Source organism: Mobula birostris, chromosome 5 (genome assembly GCF_030028105.1).
Source record: "Mobula birostris isolate sMobBir1 chromosome 5, sMobBir1.hap1, whole genome shotgun sequence".
Classification (NCBI taxonomy): Eukaryota; Metazoa; Chordata; class Chondrichthyes; order Myliobatiformes; family Myliobatidae; genus Mobula; species Mobula birostris.
The window spans coordinates 126,092,997-126,111,729 of record NC_092374.1 but is presented as its reverse complement, the minus strand read 5'-3'; the positions used below and the strand labels follow the sequence as shown (position 1 = coordinate 126,111,729).

The 18,733-nt window shown below is 39.8% G+C and overlaps 1 protein-coding gene across 5 annotated transcripts in view; it reads right to left on the bottom strand.

Annotated features, from left to right (window-relative positions):
• mbd5 (methyl-CpG binding domain protein 5) overlaps positions 1–18,733 on the bottom strand; it is a 233,744-nt gene that overhangs the window by 82,895 nt on the left and 132,116 nt on the right. For all 5 annotated transcript variants that reach the window (XM_072258631.1, XM_072258635.1, XM_072258636.1 and 2 more), the window contains 2 exons: positions 11,987–12,679; positions 233–335 (listed from right to left, as the gene is read on the bottom strand). In XM_072258631.1, the coding sequence (XP_072114732.1) occupies positions 233–335; positions 11,987–12,093 (210 nt within the window). In that variant the 5' untranslated portion in view covers positions 12,094–12,679. The remainder of the gene's footprint in view (positions 1–232; positions 336–11,986; positions 12,680–18,733) is intronic.

Genomic DNA, 18,733 nt, shown 5'->3' with positions numbered 1-18,733 from the left:
CAATTCTTTAAAAAGCAACATGGTCCGACAGCTCAGTATTTTGATTCTGTGCTTCTTTTAAACTTAGGCTCTGCCTGATATGACACTATTTTAACTACACATTTGGTGTGTGTTACTGCAGACCATGCATATACTCTTATGGTGCTTAATAATATGCAATGATAAACAAATAAAGACATTGCTTTTTGTTATAGTTCATATTATACAGAAATACTTTCCAACTTCCTATTACCTTTGAAAGAATAAGAGGACACTCCAAGCCACACTTGCAAGTTCCATCAGTAAGTAGATATGTTTTTACTTGCTCGATGCAGGCCAATACAGAGCCACTTGGACTAAAGGAAAAACAAAGATATTGTAAAGCTCTGCACATATACAAGTTACAACTAAGAGCTTGATGCTAATCTATTTTAACCAAAATTAGGTCTTGATGGCCTAAATGTCTCACTTGAAAACTGTTTTGAGTTGTGAATGTGAGACAGAGAAGTTTGCAGAGCCAAGGTGGATTAAAATGCTGAAGGTTGAACCCAGTAAAATCAAAGCAAACAGGATAAAAAGGAAGTGGATTAAAGGTGGGAACAGACAGATGTCATAGAATTCTACACCATTTTGAGTTCTGAGGCCCTATAACCATAGAATGGAAGGCAAAGCACCCAAAAGTTCAAACAGGATTAAATAGCACATTATCACTTGAAAGAGAATAGCATAGAATATGGAGTCAAATAGTAAGATATTTAGTTTACCATAAAAAGGAACTATATTCCCTCTTTGCTTTCAGATCAAGCAAATCACGTTGGCAGTGTAAGTGTGATACTTTTCCCATCCCCTCTCCTGCTTGCATTCACTACAAACTTCCAGATAATTCTAGTTGTGTTTGTTTACATCTGGACATTGTTAAAGGCCCTCCTGTTGGAAAACACTGCAGTCTAAGATAAGCTAGGCCGATTATCAAAATAGGCGGTAGGAAAGGCTAAGTTTGCTCTGCAAGAGTTCAGATGAACAAGAGAGGACTCAGCTGCAACATGCAGGAACCTGAGGTTTTGATAAGGAGAATGCCTACTTTTGTGAAGAAGTCTAGAACTAGAGGTTCCTGTTTAAAAAAGAAGGATCACCAGAGGTGAGGCGAATTTTATTTTCTATCAGTGGGCTGAATTAGATACCGAGTAGTTTTAACACAGGTGTAGGTAGGTTCTTCACATGAGGCAAAAGGTTATCACGATTAAACAAGGATATGCAGCGGAGATTGTAGTCACATCAGCCATTATCTTATTTAATAGCACAGCAGGTTTGAGCAGCCAAGTGGCCTTTTCCCCATTCACTTCAGAAATTCATACGGTTTTGGCATTGTACCAAACCAAACTCTTGAATGTACATCAGATCAATGACTTGCTGCTGCTAGTGCAACCTCACGTCAGTTAGTGGCTTATCAACTTCAGGCCACAAATCAGTGATTATTTGTGAAGCAGCAATCACTATCACTAATGTCATAATTTGGATTTACAAAGCATCTTAGAAGCATAAATTAACTGCATTATTTCAAGCTGTTTTTGTCAAGCTTATGAATTTGACTTGGAAATTCAGTGGTTGAGAACAAAATAATTCAACTGAAGAATAACTGCTATATGCTTGTTTTCAAACAAATGTCACTGTAAACTGGACTTCAGTAATATTCTCTTTTAAACCAGAAACTTGCAGGACTTGTTCAGTTGGTGTTACTACAGTCTTGAGCAAATGTTACGTTGATGGTGTCACTTTGCATTTGTATTATCAATGATATACCATTGACACAAGCAGCCAAAGATCCTATAGCACTGTTCAAAGGCTCGGGGCTGAGAGGAGAGTGGGAGGTCCTTGTGGACTCTGACGAATACAAATTCTTTCTGCAAGCAGTATCACAGAAGTTGAAATGGATTTACATTTTTCCTACTGCTTTTGAAACAGTTTTACCAAGACGACAACAGCACTTCAAAACAAGATGGCACCTGCACCACAAAATAATTAACTAGTTCTACAGCAGTTCAGATTCAAGTACTAAAACTGTATGTTGTATCTTTTCTAAAGATGACAAAGTGAATTGAAAGCCATTGAAGCAAAGGATCTTGTGTCAGTTTGATACATATTAATAGAGGATAATTAATAATTTATGAATTAATAATTAATAATTGAGAATACAATATGCTCACTTAATTATTGAAGGAGAAGAGGTAAGTGTCATATATTTGTAATCAGTAATGAGGACAGTTTGGTGATCCATCAACACTTGAAGTTTTATTGATAAGAAATCTGTTTACTGCTTATCACATTAATCTTAGAAGCAACTTGTTCATGTGTGGCAATCAGTAGTACATCCATTTGACAAAATATACCTTTCATTGTACACTAAATAGCCATATTAATTACTATGGCACTCATGTCTATATTACTACAAAGATTAACATTAAAAATCAATGACAGCTAAACTGCTGTTACATTCATTACACCCACTGATGTGGCAAAGTGTAATATGTCTGAATTCAAATAAAATTGAGTTGTATTTTTTCATATGCTGGGAAAGAAGAGTTTCATATTGATTAATGCTACACAATGTAAGTTCCAGATCCAGAAACACTGCTCTCTCTAATGATAAAGGTGGATGGCAAGTTTAGTGTCAATCCTTGGCTCAGTAGTAACACTTTACAATTGAAGCTTCAAGGTCTACAGAAAGGCTCAAGCATGTCATTTAAGTTGATACCTGTGTGTAAAAAATGTTTGTGGAATCTGCTGCCTATTGCTTTTTTGGAGACACTGATACTATAACTGGCAGTGAGACATTAGCTTGTCCAAATAGATGTACCACTGCATACAGCAGCAGCATTCAGCCACAAGTCAACCTACTTTATTTATTATCAATTTTCTTGCTTCTGTTAATGGCTGAGGAAAAGAGTTAGGGGAAAGAGACTGGAATCAACATAAGGCAGGGATTATTTAGGAAGTCCACCATACGGACTTTATTCTTCCTCCTATCATTTTACTTTAGTTACTTGAACAGGGTTGGTTGCCAAAACAAAGGAACTTCCTTAGACATAGAAACATAGAAAATAGGTGCAGGAGTAGGCCATTCGGCCCTTCGAGCCTGCACTGCCATTCAGTATGATCATGACTGATCATCCCAACTCAGAACCCTGTACCTGCTTTCTCTCCATACCCTCTGATCCCTTTAGTCACAAGGGCCATATCTAACTCCCTCTTAAATATAGCCAATGAACTGGCCTCAACTGTTTCCTGTGGCAGAGAATTCCACAGATTCACCACTCTCTGTGTGAAGAAATTTTTCCTCATCTTGCTCCTAATAGGCTTCCCCTTTATCCTCAAACTGTGACCACTCGTTCCGGAGTTCCCCAACATCAGGAACAATCTTCCTGCATCTAGCCTGTCCAATCCCTTTAGGATTTTATACGTTTCAATCAGATCCCCCCTCAATCTTCTAAATTCCAACGAGTACAAGCCCAGTTCATCCAGTCTTTCTTCATATGAAAGTCCTGCCATCCCAGGAATCAATCTGGTGAACCTTCTTTGTACTCCCTCTATGGCAAGGATGTCTTTCCTCAGATTAGGGGACCAAATCTGCACACAATACTCCAGGTGTGGTCTCACCAAGGCCTTGTACAATTGCAGTAGAACCTCCCTGCTCCAGTACTCGAATCCTCTTGCTATGAATGCCAACATACTATTTGCTTTTTTCACCCCCTGCTGTACCTGCATGCCCACTTTCAATGACTGGTGTATAATGACACCCAGGTCTCGTTGCACCTCCCCTTTTCCTAATCGGCCCCATTCAGATAATAATCTGTTTTCCTGTTCTTGCCAGCAGAGTGGATAACCTCACATTTATCCACATTAAATTGCATCTGCCATGAATTTGCCCACTCACCTAATCTATCCAAGTCACCCTGCATCCTCTTAGCATCCTCCTCACAGCTAACACTGCCGCTCAGCTTTGCGCCATATGCAAACTTGGAGATGCTGCATTTAATTCCCTCGTCTAAATCATTAATATATATTGTAAACAACTGGGGTCCCAGCACTGAGCCTTGCGGTACCCCACTAGTCACCGCCTGCCATTCTGAAAAGGTCCCGTTTATTCCCACTCCTTGCTTCCTGTCTGCCAACCAATTCTATCCACATCAATACCATATCCCCAATACCGTGTGCTTTAAGTTTACACACTAATCTCCTTATGTGGGACCTTGTCAAAAGCCTTTTGAAAATCCAAATATACCACATCCACTGGTTCTCCCCTATCCACTCTACTAGTTACATCCTCAAAAAATTCTATAAGATTCGTCAGACATGATTTTCTCTTCACAGATCCACGCTGACTTTGTCCGATGATTTCACTGCTTTCCAAATGTGCTGTTATCACATCTTTGATACATCCTTCTGACAGCCAGAAGTCAGTTCCCAGTTAGCCTAGAGCAATCAAGAGAGCATATTTCAATGTAAGGGGCAGGTCTTTGCCAGTTAGATAAAACTTCCAGCAGGTAAAGTACAAACCCCATTTCCAGAAAAGTTGGAATATTTTCCAAAATGCAATAAAAACAAAATTTTGTGATATGTTAATTCACATGAACCTTTATTTAACTGACACAAGTACAAAGAAAAGATTTTCAATAGTTTTCCCGACCAACTAAATTGTATTTTGTAAACATACACAAATTTAGAATTTGATGGCTGCAACACACTCAACAAAAGTTGGGACAGAGGCATGTTGACCATTGTGTTACATCTTCTAATAACACTTTTTAATCGTTTTGGAACTGAGGATACTAATTGTAGTAGATTTGCAATTGGAAATTTTGTCCATTCTTGCTTGATATAAGACTTCAGCTGCTCAACAGTCCGTGGTCTCCGTTGTCTGATTCTCCTCTTCATGATGCGCCATACATTTTCAATAGGAGATAGATCTGGACTGGCAGCAGGCCAGTCAAGCACACGCACTCTGTGCCTACAAAGCCACGCTGTTGTAGCCTGTGCAGAATGTGGTCTGGCATTGTCCTGCTGAAATAAGCATGGACGTCCTGGGAAGTGACGTTGCCTTGATGGCAACATATTTCTCTCTAAAATCCTAATATACGCCTCAGAGTCAATGGTACCTTCACATACATGCAACTCACCCATGTCGTGGGCACTGATGCACCCCCATACCATCACAGATGCTGGCTTTTGCACCTTTCGCTGATAACAATCTGGATGGTCGTTTTCATCTTTGGCATGGAGAACTCAACGCCCATTTTTCCGAAAACTAGCTGAAATGTGGACTCATCTGAGCACAGCACACGGTTCCACAGTCTTTCGGTCCATCTGAGATGAGCTCAGGCCCAGAGAACTCACCGGCGTTTCTGCATAGAGTTGATGTATGGCTTTCTCCTTGCGTAATACAGTTTCAAGCTGCATTTCTGGATGCAGCGATGGACTGTGTTGAGTGACAATAGTCTTCCGAAGTACTCCCGAGCCCAGGTGGCTATAATTGTCACAGTAGCATGACGGTTTCTTAGGCAGTGCTGCCTGAGGGCTCGAAGATCACGCACATTCAACCGTCGTTTCTGACCTTGCCCTTTACGCACTATGTCTCTGAAATTCTCTGAATCTTTTCATAATATTATGTACTGTAGATGTTGAAAGACCTAAATTCTCTGCAATCTTGCATTGAGAAATGTTCCTTTTGAACTGACTAACAATTCTCTCACGAATTTTGGCACAAAGGAGTGAGCCACGACCCATCCTTGCTTGCAAAGACTGAGCCTTTGATGGACGCTACTTTTATACCCAGTCATGATACCTCACCTGCTACCAATTAGCCTGCTTAATGTGGAGTCTTCCAAACCAGTGTTACTTGAATATTCTGCGCACTTTTCAATCTTATTTTAACTCTGTCCCAACTTTTGTTGAGTGTGTTGTAGCCATCAAATTCTAAATTTGTGTATATTTACAAAATACAATTAAGTTGGTCAGTAAAACTATTGAAAATCTTTTCTTTGTACTTTTGTCAGTTAAATAAAGGTTCACGTGAATTAACATATCACAGATTGTGTTTTTATTGCATTTTGGAAAATATCCCAAATTTTCTGGAAATGGGGTTTGTAGATTGTGGATATGATTTGCATTTAAAAACTGTCTAAAAAAGATCTTCTAATATTGAGCTGTGTGTTAAAGGGTGAACTAAGTATTTTGGCAAACATCCAGACCTCCAAAGTGTCCACATTTTTAATGCATTTGTACAACTTGCAGGTCTTAGATTAGGGAAATAGGTGAAGTGGCAGATGGAATTACAGTGTAGGGAAGTGTATGGTCATGCATATTGGTAGAAGGAATAAAGTCAAAAACTATTTTCTAAATGAGGAACAAATTCAGAAATCAGAGGTGCAAGGGGACTTGGGAGTCCTCGTGCAGGATTTCCTGAAGGTTAACTTGCAGGCTGAATTGGTGGTAAGGAAGTCAAGTACAATGCTAGCATTTATTTCAAGAGGACTAGAATATAAAAGCAAGGATATAATGTTGAAGTTTTGTTAGGCATTGGTCAGGTCACAAGGAGTACAGTGAGCAGTTTTGGGCCCTTTATTGAAGAAAGAATGTGCTGTCATTGGCAAGGGTCCAGGGGAGGTTCTTAAGAATGATCCCAGAAATAGAAGGGTTAATATATGAGGAGCATTTGGTGGCCCTCTGTACCAGGAGAATAGAAGAATAAGGGGATTCTGCTTGAAGTTATTATTGAATACTGCAAGGCCTAAATAGAGTGGACATGAGAGAATAGTTCCTATAGTGGGGGGAGTCAAAGGTTCGATGGCACAACCTCATAATAGAAGGACATCCCTTTAGAATAGAGATGAGGAGAAATTTCTTTAGCCAGAGGGTGGCCAATCTGTGGAATTCATTCCCACAGAAGGCTATGGAAGCAAAGTCATTGGGCATATTTAAAGTAGAGGTTGATTAGTAAGGGCATTAAAGTTTATGGGGAGAAGGCAGGAGAATGGAGATGAAAGGGATAATAAATCAGCCAGTAGATTCAACAGGCCGAATAGCCTAATTCTGCTCATAAGTCTTGAGGTCTAATTGCAAATTAAAACCTGTAAAATTCACCTCACATCTCCTTGCAGTTTGTTCACATGACTTGTACAGCTCTTTAAATGGCTTCTACATTATTCAGAAAAATTCTCTGGATCTGGTACGCTTTCAGAGAATTAAAGCTGCACTGCTGAAACTACAACCATCACATAGAAAGTCAGTTTGCATAACAATAACAACTCTAATAATTTGCAAGTAATGCTACAGAGAAAAGACCTCCTTGTAAATAATTTACCTCATATTTGACACAGATATAAAAGAAAATCTCTTAAATGCTGTTTTTTTGGAGCTATGCGTATTCTTTTAGAGGCATCACACAGTTACAAATATAATCAACAGCAAAGAACATCATGAATGTAAATATAGATTTTACATGTGCACATAGAATTGAGCTTTGAGGATAAATACATGGAGAGGTTTTTGAGGAAGTTACCAGGAAGGTTGACGAAGGAAAGGCAGAGTTTGTTGCCCACATGGATTTTAGCAAGGCCTTTGACAAAGTCCCGGATTGAAGGCTGGTCCAGAAGGTTAAGTTGCTTGGCATTCAGGGTGAAAGAGGAAATTGGATTCAGCATTGCCTCAGCGCGAGAAGACAATGAGTGGTAATAGATATTTGTCTCTTTGACTGGAAGCCTATGACTAGTGGTGTGCCGCAGGGACCAATGCTGGGTCCATTGTTTGTTATCTAAAACCAACAATCTGATGATAAAGTGGTAAACCGGATCAGTAAATTTGTGGATGACAGCAAGATTGATAGCATAATGGACAGCAAAAAAGGTTACCAAATCTTGCAGTGGGATCTGGACCAGCTAGAGTAATGGGATGAAAATGGCAGACAGAATTTAATGCAGACAAGTGTGAGATGTTGCACTTTGGGAGGATAAACCAGAGTAGGACCTACACAGTGAATGGGACGGCACTGAGGAATGTGGTAAAACAGAGGGATCAGAAAATACAGATCCATAATTACTTGAAAATGGCATCAAAAGTAGATAGGGTCATAAAGAGAGCTTTTGGTACATTGACCTTCATAAATCAAAGTAGTCAGTACAGGAGTGGGAATGTTATGTTGAAGTTGTTCAAGACATTGGTGAGGCCTAATTTGGAGTATTGTGTGCAGTCCTGGGCAGCTGCCTCCAGGAAAGAAGTAAATAACACTGAAAAGGTGCAGAGAAAAGAGAACATTTACAAGAATGTTGCTGGGACTTGAGGACCTGAGTTATAGGGAAAGGTTGAATAGTTAGGACTTTATTCTCTAGAAGGTAAAGGATTGAGGGGAGATTTGATCAAGGTACAGAAAATTATGAGAGGTATAGATATGGCAAGAAGGCTTTCTCCAGTGAGGCAATGCACACACTGGAGGAACTGGAGGGTCTTGGCCCGAAATGTTGACTGATTATTCCTTTCCATAGATGCTGACTGGCCTGCTGAGTTCTTCCAGTATTTTGTGTGTGTTGCCTTGGATTTCCAGCATCTGCAGATTTTCTCGTACTTGTTTTTCTAGTGAGATAACTAGAGATCCTGGATTAAGGGTGAAAGGTGAGAAGTTTAAGGGGAAACTCCATCACTCAGAGGGTGGTGAGAGTGTGGAACAAGCTGCCAGAAGTGGTGAATACAGATTTGATTTCAACATTTAAGAGAAATTTGGATAAAACATTGATGGGAGGGGTATGGAGTGCTGTGGTACAGGTGCAGGTCAACGGGACTAGGCTGCAAAATAGTTAGGCACAGAAATGTGCTGTAGGTTATATGACCATAAATAATTCAGAAACAGACAGCTCTGGATCAATGAATACCAATGATAATTTTGTCCAACTATTTATCCATTGAAACTGTTCATCCACTAAAAGCTGTTCAGATTTGTTCATCTACACATCTTGAAACATTGCAAATTTAGGATTGCATCATTTTTGGTTGAGCTTTGACTGCATGATCTTTATTGAAACTGAAGTGGAATGGGTTACCTTTCTGAAATTGTACTAGTTAGTAAATGATCTTTAACAGCACATACAAAATGCTAGAGGAATTCAGTAGGCCAGGCAGCATCGATGGAACTGAATAAACAGTTGATGTTTCGGGCCCAGACACTTGAATAAACATCGACTGTTTATTCATTTCCACAGATGCTGCCTGACCTGCTCAGTTCCTCCAGCATTTTGTGTGTTGCTTTAGATTTTCAGTATCTGCAGAATCTCTTGTGTAAATGATCTTTAAAGCTGAGTTTCAAGCAAATGAAGTCCAAATGGTAAATTAAATAAATCCCAAATAAATTGGTGGAAGTTTAGGCACAGCATTGAGATAGATAGATAGATAGATATAGATATAGATATAAAAAAATCACCTCCTAAACTTTGAAACCCAAAATCAACCTGCTGAATTAATGAAAAATCTAGAAAATTCTTATTCAGTCACTGCCTGCCTATGCTAGAGCATAAGTCATAGGAGCAAAATTAAGCTATTTGGTTCATAGAGTCTGTTCTGCCATTCCATCGTGACTGATTTATTATCCCTCACAACCCCAATTGCCTTCTCCCTGTAACAATTGACGTCCTGATTAATCAAGAACCTAGCAATCTCCACCTTAAGTATACCCAATGACTAGGCCTGCAATGAATTCCACAGATTCACCCTATGTTATCAGGCTGTGGGTAACATCAGCCATGCAACCTTTACACATGCCCACTTTTCAGCAGGGATTAATAAAATTCTTTCTGTTTTTGGTACAGGACAGACCTAACATCTCTGCTATGGCAGCTATCTTTTACTACTACACAGTCCAACACCACTGAAGCCAAGACTTGTAGATTTACAAAGAACTGTTACAATAGACAATAGGTGCAGGAGTAGGCCATTCGGCCCTTCGAGCCAGCACTGTCATTCACTGTGATCATGGCTGATCATCCACAATCAGTATCCAGTTCCTGCCTTATCCCCATAACCTTTGATTCCGCTATCTTTAAGAGCTCTATCCATCTCTTTTTTGAAAGCATCCAGAGACTTGGCCTCCACAGCCTTCTGGGGCACAGCATTCCATATATCCACCACTCTCTGGGTGAAAAAGTTTTCCCTCAACTCTGTTCTAAATGGCCTACCCCTAATTCTTAAAACTGTGGCCTCTGGTTCTGGACTCACCCATCAGCGGGAACATGCTTCCTGCTTCCAGCGTGTCCAATCCCTTAATAATCTTATGTTTCAATAAGATCCCCTCTCAGCCTTCTAAATTCCAGAGTATACAAGCCCCAACGCTCCAATCTTTCAACATATGACAGTCCCACCATCCCGGGAATTAACCTTGTGAACCTACGTTACTCTCCCTCAATAGCAAGAATGTCCTTCCTCAAATTTGGAGACCAAAACTGCACACAGTACTCCAGGTGTGGTCTCACCAGGGCCCTGTACAACTGCAGAAGGACCTCTTTGCTCTTATGCTCAATTCCCCTTGTTATGAAGGCCAGCATGCCATTAGCTTTCTTCACTGCCTGCTGTACTTGCATGCTTGCTTTCAGCCACTGATGTACAAAAACACCTAGATCTCGTTGTGCTTCCCCTTTTCCGAACTTGACTCCATTGAGATAATCTGCCTTCTCGTTCTTACCACCAAAGTGGATAACCTCACATTTATCCACATTAAACTGCATCTGCCATGCATCTGCCCACTCACCCAGCCTGTCCAAGTCACCCTGCATTCTCATAACATCCTCCTCACATTTCACACTGCCACCCAGCTTTGTGTCATCGGCAAATTTGCTAATGTTACTTTTAATTCCCTCATCTAAATCATTAATATATATTGTAAACAGCTGCGGTCCCAGCACTGAACCCTGCGGTACCCCACTGGTCACCCCCTGCCATTCCGAAAGGGACCCGTTAATCGCTACTCTTTGTTTTCTGTCAGCCAGCCAATTTTCAATCCAAGTGGAACAGTGCTCAAATGTTCATAATCACTGCATAATATGCTGTCTACATGTATCATTCTAATCAAAGTCGCAAAAGATGCATTCAATACAAGAACTCCATCTGTCAATTTTTGCTGTAAAACTTACTCCAGTCACCACTTTTAAGTATGCATGTGCTGACAGATCACTTCAATTCGATTGGTCGTAACCTTTCTTTAAATGAATCTGTTTGTAAAATAGATTGTTGACCAAGTAATATTGTAGAAAACCCCAATATTCTGGGAGTTGCACTCATATTATTTTGTGACTGTATGTGCTATCATAACTATACGTGTGTACTATGTTTGACCGTATGTACTGTGATTTACACCTTGGCCGTGGAGGAATACTGTTTCATTTAGCTGTATACATGTGTATGGTTGAATGACAATTAAACTTGAACACAACTTTCAAATTAGATCCCATTGCACAATTTTAACAGGAAGAATATACCTTGTCCAGTTTTTCCCACTTATTTTTCAAAAGCAAACCTACTGTAATTTCCTTATTTCTCACTAGTATCTTACAGGTCTTTCTAATTCCACATTAATTACAGACTAAATCAGAAGCCTTCCTCTATCGTATAGTTAAATCGCTAAATCTCAAAATTAATTTATAACTGAACATTCGGGAAAGTTTTTCATAGAAAGTCTTGAAAACTGCTATACTTTTATTTCAATCACCTCAAAAATTATTTTTGTTGAAAATTAATATACTGTTGACCTCTAAATAGATCACACAATGATGAATTTCAGGATCGATACATTGGAATTCAGTTTCAATTGTGGAAAAAAAATCAGTGAACAATTAAATGACATAATACAGAACTATAAAGCAAACTGACATTTTAAATTCACTCTGTGTTTGACCCAGAAATAAATTTGAAAGTCATTCTCTCCTCCACCTACTGTTTCCTGTGTTTAGCACATAAAAGTAAATGCAGAACATACCTCATGTATAGCACTCCATTCTGATCAACTTGCCGCTGCCATCCTATTGGAACTTGGACTGCTGCTCCTCCATCTTTTTCACCATCATTTTCATTTCCTCCATTCATTTTCACGTTTCTGCTTGTGACACACCAAAGATATCAAAAGTCAAATGATATCTTTGGATTTCATGTCATCATGGTCTCTGAAACGTGACCATATGGTACAGTGCTTGCCCACTGTAAAAGTACTGGAGGTGATGTTTGGGCTCAGTGAGGAACCATTTCTTCAAAAACCACCATTTTGTATAAAGTCACTGTCTCATAATAATCCACATTCATTTAATGCTGTTGGATGATTCAGAGTGTTTGGAGTTGTACAGTAGTGCTACATGGAGAGAACCAGCTGCTTCTTGATCACGTTGTACATGATTCACAAAAATCCTCAAATCCGTTCTGAGCTTCAAGATAAATTATGTTTTGAAATTAGTTTTTTTTTCAGTTCCACTTATTCCTACAGACTAGTGTTGATTTTCAAAACCAATATAATCTTCTTCTAATTGAATCCATAGAAGGCCACATTTTTCAATGAACATAATTTCTATTTCTTACGCAAATCCAAATGCAGGTGGTTCTCGCATTTAACGAAGCAACCTTCCAAATTCATTTCTCATTATCTCCAAAGTTTTGAACAATTCATTCTTCATACAAAATCCTGTAAATATACAAATTTAGATTAGATAACTGAAAATTAATTCACTGTGCAAAATTAGCAAAGAACTAATCAAATAAATAACATACCATTCACCATACATATATTATACAGTGACATTTAAAGTCACGGATTCTAATGAAACAGTAATACTAATGGAAACGTGAACCAAATTAAAAAAAAAATTTGAATTATGATGAAATAAGAGTTTTTGTTTTAAACAATAACACAGCAGATTTAAGATAAATTGACTGATGTCAACATTTGTCCTTGAAATTGCTTGAAGATCATCTGTAATTTGAAACAGTAATTAAATTTCTCCAAATTCAAGTTGTGACTCAGCCCCAGTAATCCATATAAAAAAATGACATCAGCAGTCAACACACATTTATTGCACATTACCAAATGCTCTAAAAGACACACTGCATTGTGAGATAGAGTATTATACATTTTAAACCACTTAGGTGCATGCAAGGATTACGTGCTGTTATTTGAGCAAAATATTGGTTAAATTGCTTGCCATGTTTCTGCATTTCGTAAAGGAACATTTCATGAGAAAGAAACAAAAGGAAGTCAGCGAGAAGTCAAAAAACAACTGAGTTATTTATGAAATAACTGCATGAAGACAAGAACAGTCAGGATGGGAAACTGCTTCTTCCCTCAGGCCATTAGGCTTCTGAACTCCCTGCTACAATGCATTCAGAGTCACCGGATAATTTGTACTGTATCCTATATTTAATTTATGCAATTATTCTATGTGTAATTCATTTGCAGATTTAATATTTACTTTCCCAAGCTATTGTGTGTTATATGTATGTAATGTGTACTACTGTGTTTTACACCCTGGTCTGGAGAAATAGTGATCTCATTTGGCAGAAATCATGCATATAGTTAAATGACAATAAACTTGACTTGATAAATGTGATTTCTTGAAATGGATTACGTTTCATTAAATAATAAAAGGTGGAGAGTGAACCCACAGCCTGTTTGCAGCATTTAATGAAATAGGTTAGATGAAATGAGAAGTATACTGAAGAGAATTACTACTGGCCTTCATTTACAACTTCTTTAAGGTAACACTACAAACAGAGCAAATCACAATATTTAGTACTTGTCAAACATCATTTAGATGCAGACCATATTTTACTATACCAGAACACATGAATTCACTGTTAGTGCCGACTGTTCACTACTGTTTATTGATGACAGCTCTGCTTTCAATGGTGTAGTTTCAATCAAACTCATCTCTAAACTCCAAGACTTGAGACTCAACATCTCATTTTGCAAACTGGATTCTTTCAGACCAACAGATCACAATCAGTAAGGTTACCCAGTAGCATCTCTGCCATGGTTGTCCTCAATGGTGCCCCACAAGACGGAGGACTCTTGATGTCACAAACTACCTCATATGGCCTTGCACGTTAATATCTGCCTGTACTGAACTTTGGCTGCAACTGTAACACTACTGTGCATTCTGTTATTGTTTTCAATTGACAAAATGAAATGACCAGTATGGGTACTATGCAAAACAAAGATTTTCTACTCTGCCTCAGTACAGGAAAATAAACCAATTTACCCATACTGGCACTACAATAGTATAGTGCTTAGCATGATGCTATTACAGTTCAGGGTGCTCAAAATCGGAGTTCAATTCCGGCGCTGTCTGTAAGGAATTTGAATATTCTCCCAGTGACTGCATAGGCGCCAGATACTCTGGTTTCCTCCCACAGCTCAAAGATAAACTAGTCAGTAGGTTAACTGGCCACTAAAAATTACCCTGCGATTAAGCTAGTGCTAAGTAGATGGGTTGCTGGACCATGCGGCTTCATTGTTCCGGAATGCTCTGTTCCACGCTGCAGCTCTAAATAAACAGGTAAAAAAATAAAATCAGCAACTTCTGAATGCTTTAGCATAAATACAGGCATCTTCCACAGTACTGAGCTTAAACTTGTTACCAAAGTTAACCAGCAAGTACGTGTTACTTTAGCTATTTATATTAACCAGCCCTTATGAATTTCTCCTGCATTTGGTAAAGTTGATGTCAGTGGCTTTCTAAGGAGCAACAAAAAAAAGATATTAATCAAATTTAGTTAAGGATTTCTAATGGAAAGATTGCTTGATTTTAAATTAAGTTCTGTATATAATTAAAATAGTAAATTTAAAAACACTTATTTTGTTTTGCACTTAGTACTCAGAATTAAACGTCAAAAGGCAAAAGCAATTTTAATAAATGTTAACACAAAGTGCTAATGCACTCAATATTTAACTGATGCATGAACTTTTACAATTAAGCTAATTTCCTTGTGTAATAATTAATTCACAAACTTCTTGTAACAATAAATTAAGATTTAAATTTATATGTTCACAAAATAATGTTTTTCTTGTGATTTACGGCAAAGTTTGCATAAGTGGCTTCATATTCAACTTCCTGCACAATCAATTGGCAATCTGCATTTTCAAGAATGTATGCTCTTTCATGTTAGCTACTGAGGACCTAAACTTGTGCTTAAAGACAATGGATTTAAACATGCTAATTTCTTCTGTAAAAATATAACATTTGGTGATCAAAGAAACTGGGAAAAGTGAAAATGAAAGCCCAAAGGGAATGAGAAGATACTGCAGGTACTAGAAGTAACAGTCTATAGGAGGAGCTCAACAGATCAGGGATCACTTCGAGGGGGGGAAGAGAGGTGGGGGGAAGAGAGGTGGGGGGAAGAGAGGTGGGGGGAAGAGAGGTGGGGGGAAGAGAGGTGGGGGGAAGAGAGGTGGGGGGAAGAGAGGGGGGGGGAGAGAGGAGGGGGGAAGAGAGGCGGGGGGGAAGAGAGGGAAGGGCTCCTATCTTGAGCAACAAACAAAATGCTGGAGGAACTCATCGAGTCATGCAACATCCATAGAGATGAATAAACAGCCTAGGTTGTGGACCAAGACCCTTCATCAGGATGGTTTCTGGTTGATCTGTATCATGATTGATGCAAGGTTTCAGCCAGAAATTCCTTCTCTCCCCCCTTAAACTACTCTGAAGATGCTGCTGGATCCTTTGAGTTCCTCCAGCAGACTATTATTTCCACTTAGCAGTTCTGCAATACATTTTCTTTTAACTGCAATGATTTTTCTGTCTTCTGGGAGCGACGGGGGATGTGAGGTGGCCTGGTGGAGGTGTGCCGGATGGTGGGAGGCATTGGTCGTGTGGATGGTCAAAAGGTTTTTTCCCAGGGTTGAAGTGGCTGGCACGGGAGGGCATAGTTTTGGGGTGCTCAGAGGTGGGTGCGGAGGGGTTGTCAGGGGTAATTTTTTTGCGCGAAGAGTGGTGAGTTGTGAGTGCGTGGAGTGGATTGCCAGCAGCAGTAGAGGCAGTGGGGTCTTTTTGGGGACTCCTGGATGGGTGCATGGAGCTCGGAGGGGTAGAGGGCTACGGGTAAGCCTAGGTGGTTCTGGGGTGGGGGCATGTTCGGTGCAGCTTTGTGGGCCGAAGGGCCTGTATTGTGCTGTGGGTTTTCTATGTTCCTATGAGGTGACCAGAACTGAGCACAGTACTCCAAGTGGAATATGACCAGGGTCCTATATAGGTGTAACATCACCTCTCGTCTCTTAAACTCAATCCCACAGTTGAAGAAGGCGAATGCACCGTATGCCTTCTTAACCACAGAGTTAACCAGCACAGCAGCTTTGAGTGTCTTAATGACTCGGACTCCAAGATCCCTCTGATCCTCCACACTGCCAAGAGTCTGACCATTATTCCGCCATCATATTTGACCTACCAAAATGAACCAACTCACACTTATCTGGATTAAACTCCATCTGCCACTTCTCAGTCCAGTTTTGCATCCTATCAATGTCCCGTTGTAACCTCTGACAGCCCTCCACACTATCCACAACACCCCCAACCTTTGTGTCATCAGCAGATTTACTTACCCATCCCTCCACTTCCTCATCCAGGTTATTTATGAAAATCATGAAGAGAAGGGGTCCCAGAACAGATCCCTGAGGCATACCACTGGTCACCGACCTCCATGCAGAATATGACCGGTCTACAACCACTATTTGTCTTCTGTGAGCAAGCCAATTCCAGATCCACAAAGCAATGTCCCCTTGAATCCCATGTTTCCTTACTTACTCAATAAGACTTGCATGGGGTACCTTATTAAATGCCTTGCTGAAATCCACATACACTACATCTACTGCTCTACCTTCATCAATGTGTTGTCGGCATCCTCAAAAATTCAATCAGGCTCATAAGACCTGCCTTTGACAAAGCCATGCTAACTATTCTTAATCATATTATTTGCCTCTCCAAACGTTCATAAATCCTGCCTCTCAGGATCCTTTCCATCGACTTACCAACCACTGAAGTAAGACTCACTAGTCTATAATTTCCTGAGCTATCTCTACTCTCTTTCTTGAATAAGGGAACAACATCTGCAACCCTCCAATCCTCCGGAACCGCTCCCATCCCCATTGATGATGCAAAGACCATTGCCAGAGGCTCAGCAATCTCCTCCCTCGCCTCCCACAGTAGCCTGGGGCACATCGTGTGGATGGTCAGAGGCTTTTTCCCAGGGCTGAAATGGCTAACACGAGAGGGCACAGTTTTAAGGTGCTTGAAAGTAGATACAGAGGGGGCCGCCTGGTGGCGCAATGACATCGGCGCTGGACCCGGGAGCGGAGGTTCCTGGGTTTGAAACCAGTCGGGTCTGCTCCTGAGTACGCTTTCCATCCGTGCCGGGTTGAGTGTCGAGATCGCAACTCGACCTCGTAAAACAAAGGGAAAATATTGCGAAAAAATGTCTGTGTGAGGAGTGGCACGCCACACAGTCTTTCACTCTCCCTGGTTCCCTGCCTTGTTAAAAAAAAAGTCATGAAAAAGACATCATCACGGACGCACGCACAGACGCGCACGCATGCAGACGCGCACGCATGCACACTCGCACGCACGCAAGCACAGACCAAGAAAAGGGAAGTAGATACAGAGATGTCAGGGGTAATTTTTTTTTAAAGCAGAGAGTGGTGAGTGCATGGAATGGGCTGACAGTGATAGTGGTAGAGGCGGATACGATAGTGTCCTTTAAGAGACTCCTGGATAGGTACATGGAGCTTAGAAAAATAAAGGTCTATGGGTAACCCTGGGTAATTTCTAAAGTAGGTAAATGTTTGGCACAGCATTCTGGGCCGAAGGGCCTGTATTGTGCTGAGGGGTTTCTGTTTCAATCTACGTTGCTCAAGAATATTTTCAAAACAGAAGATAATAAGGTTTTTCACATATCTCTGCCCTTCTTAATATTTGCATGAAAGAAAATACTGACTTCTAAACAGTGTACCATCTTTCTCTTTGTATGAGTTTAACATTAAAGCAAACTTTAAAGTTTTGAATGGAGTTTTACAAAATTAACATTATGCTTTTTAATGGATGAAAAACATCAAACATTCAGGACAAGAGTAATTGCCAAGAAGGATTATATTAATTGAACAAAAGGAAAATAATCATAGGAATCGAAGAATGCAAGAGTGACACTGAGGAAGAAGGATCAAAGGACTACGTAACTGTAGAACCAAGTATTGATTTAAAAATACAAGGAGACAGCTTGAAAGATCAGGAACAACTGCATGAATTAAAGAATAAGCTGTTAATCAACCAATACAAGATAAAAACTATTCACTTTCAGCCAGGCTACTTGCTTCCTAGAGGAAATGTGAAATCTCCAGTTTGAAGGAACAAAAGCTCAATGTTTCATTGTTTATATGACTAACCCATCACACTTCTGGCTGGATTCCCACATTTTATTCTTCAGAACAAAAAGCCTTACTGCCCTTCTTCCAATTCTTATCCTCATTTTCAAATTTCCTAGTGTCACCCCCTTCTTCTCTTCAATATTTCCTCTGAACCTTCAATCTGAAGAAGTTCATGAATCCGGTGCGATTACCCAGTTTTCTGCATTAGTTACTCATAAAATGTGGTCTGATCTTCATCCAAGTCACAATAATAGACAAACACAAGCTGCCTAAACTAGTAAAACACAAACAATTGTACTTTTCATGTGTTTACTGAACTCATTGTTTAAT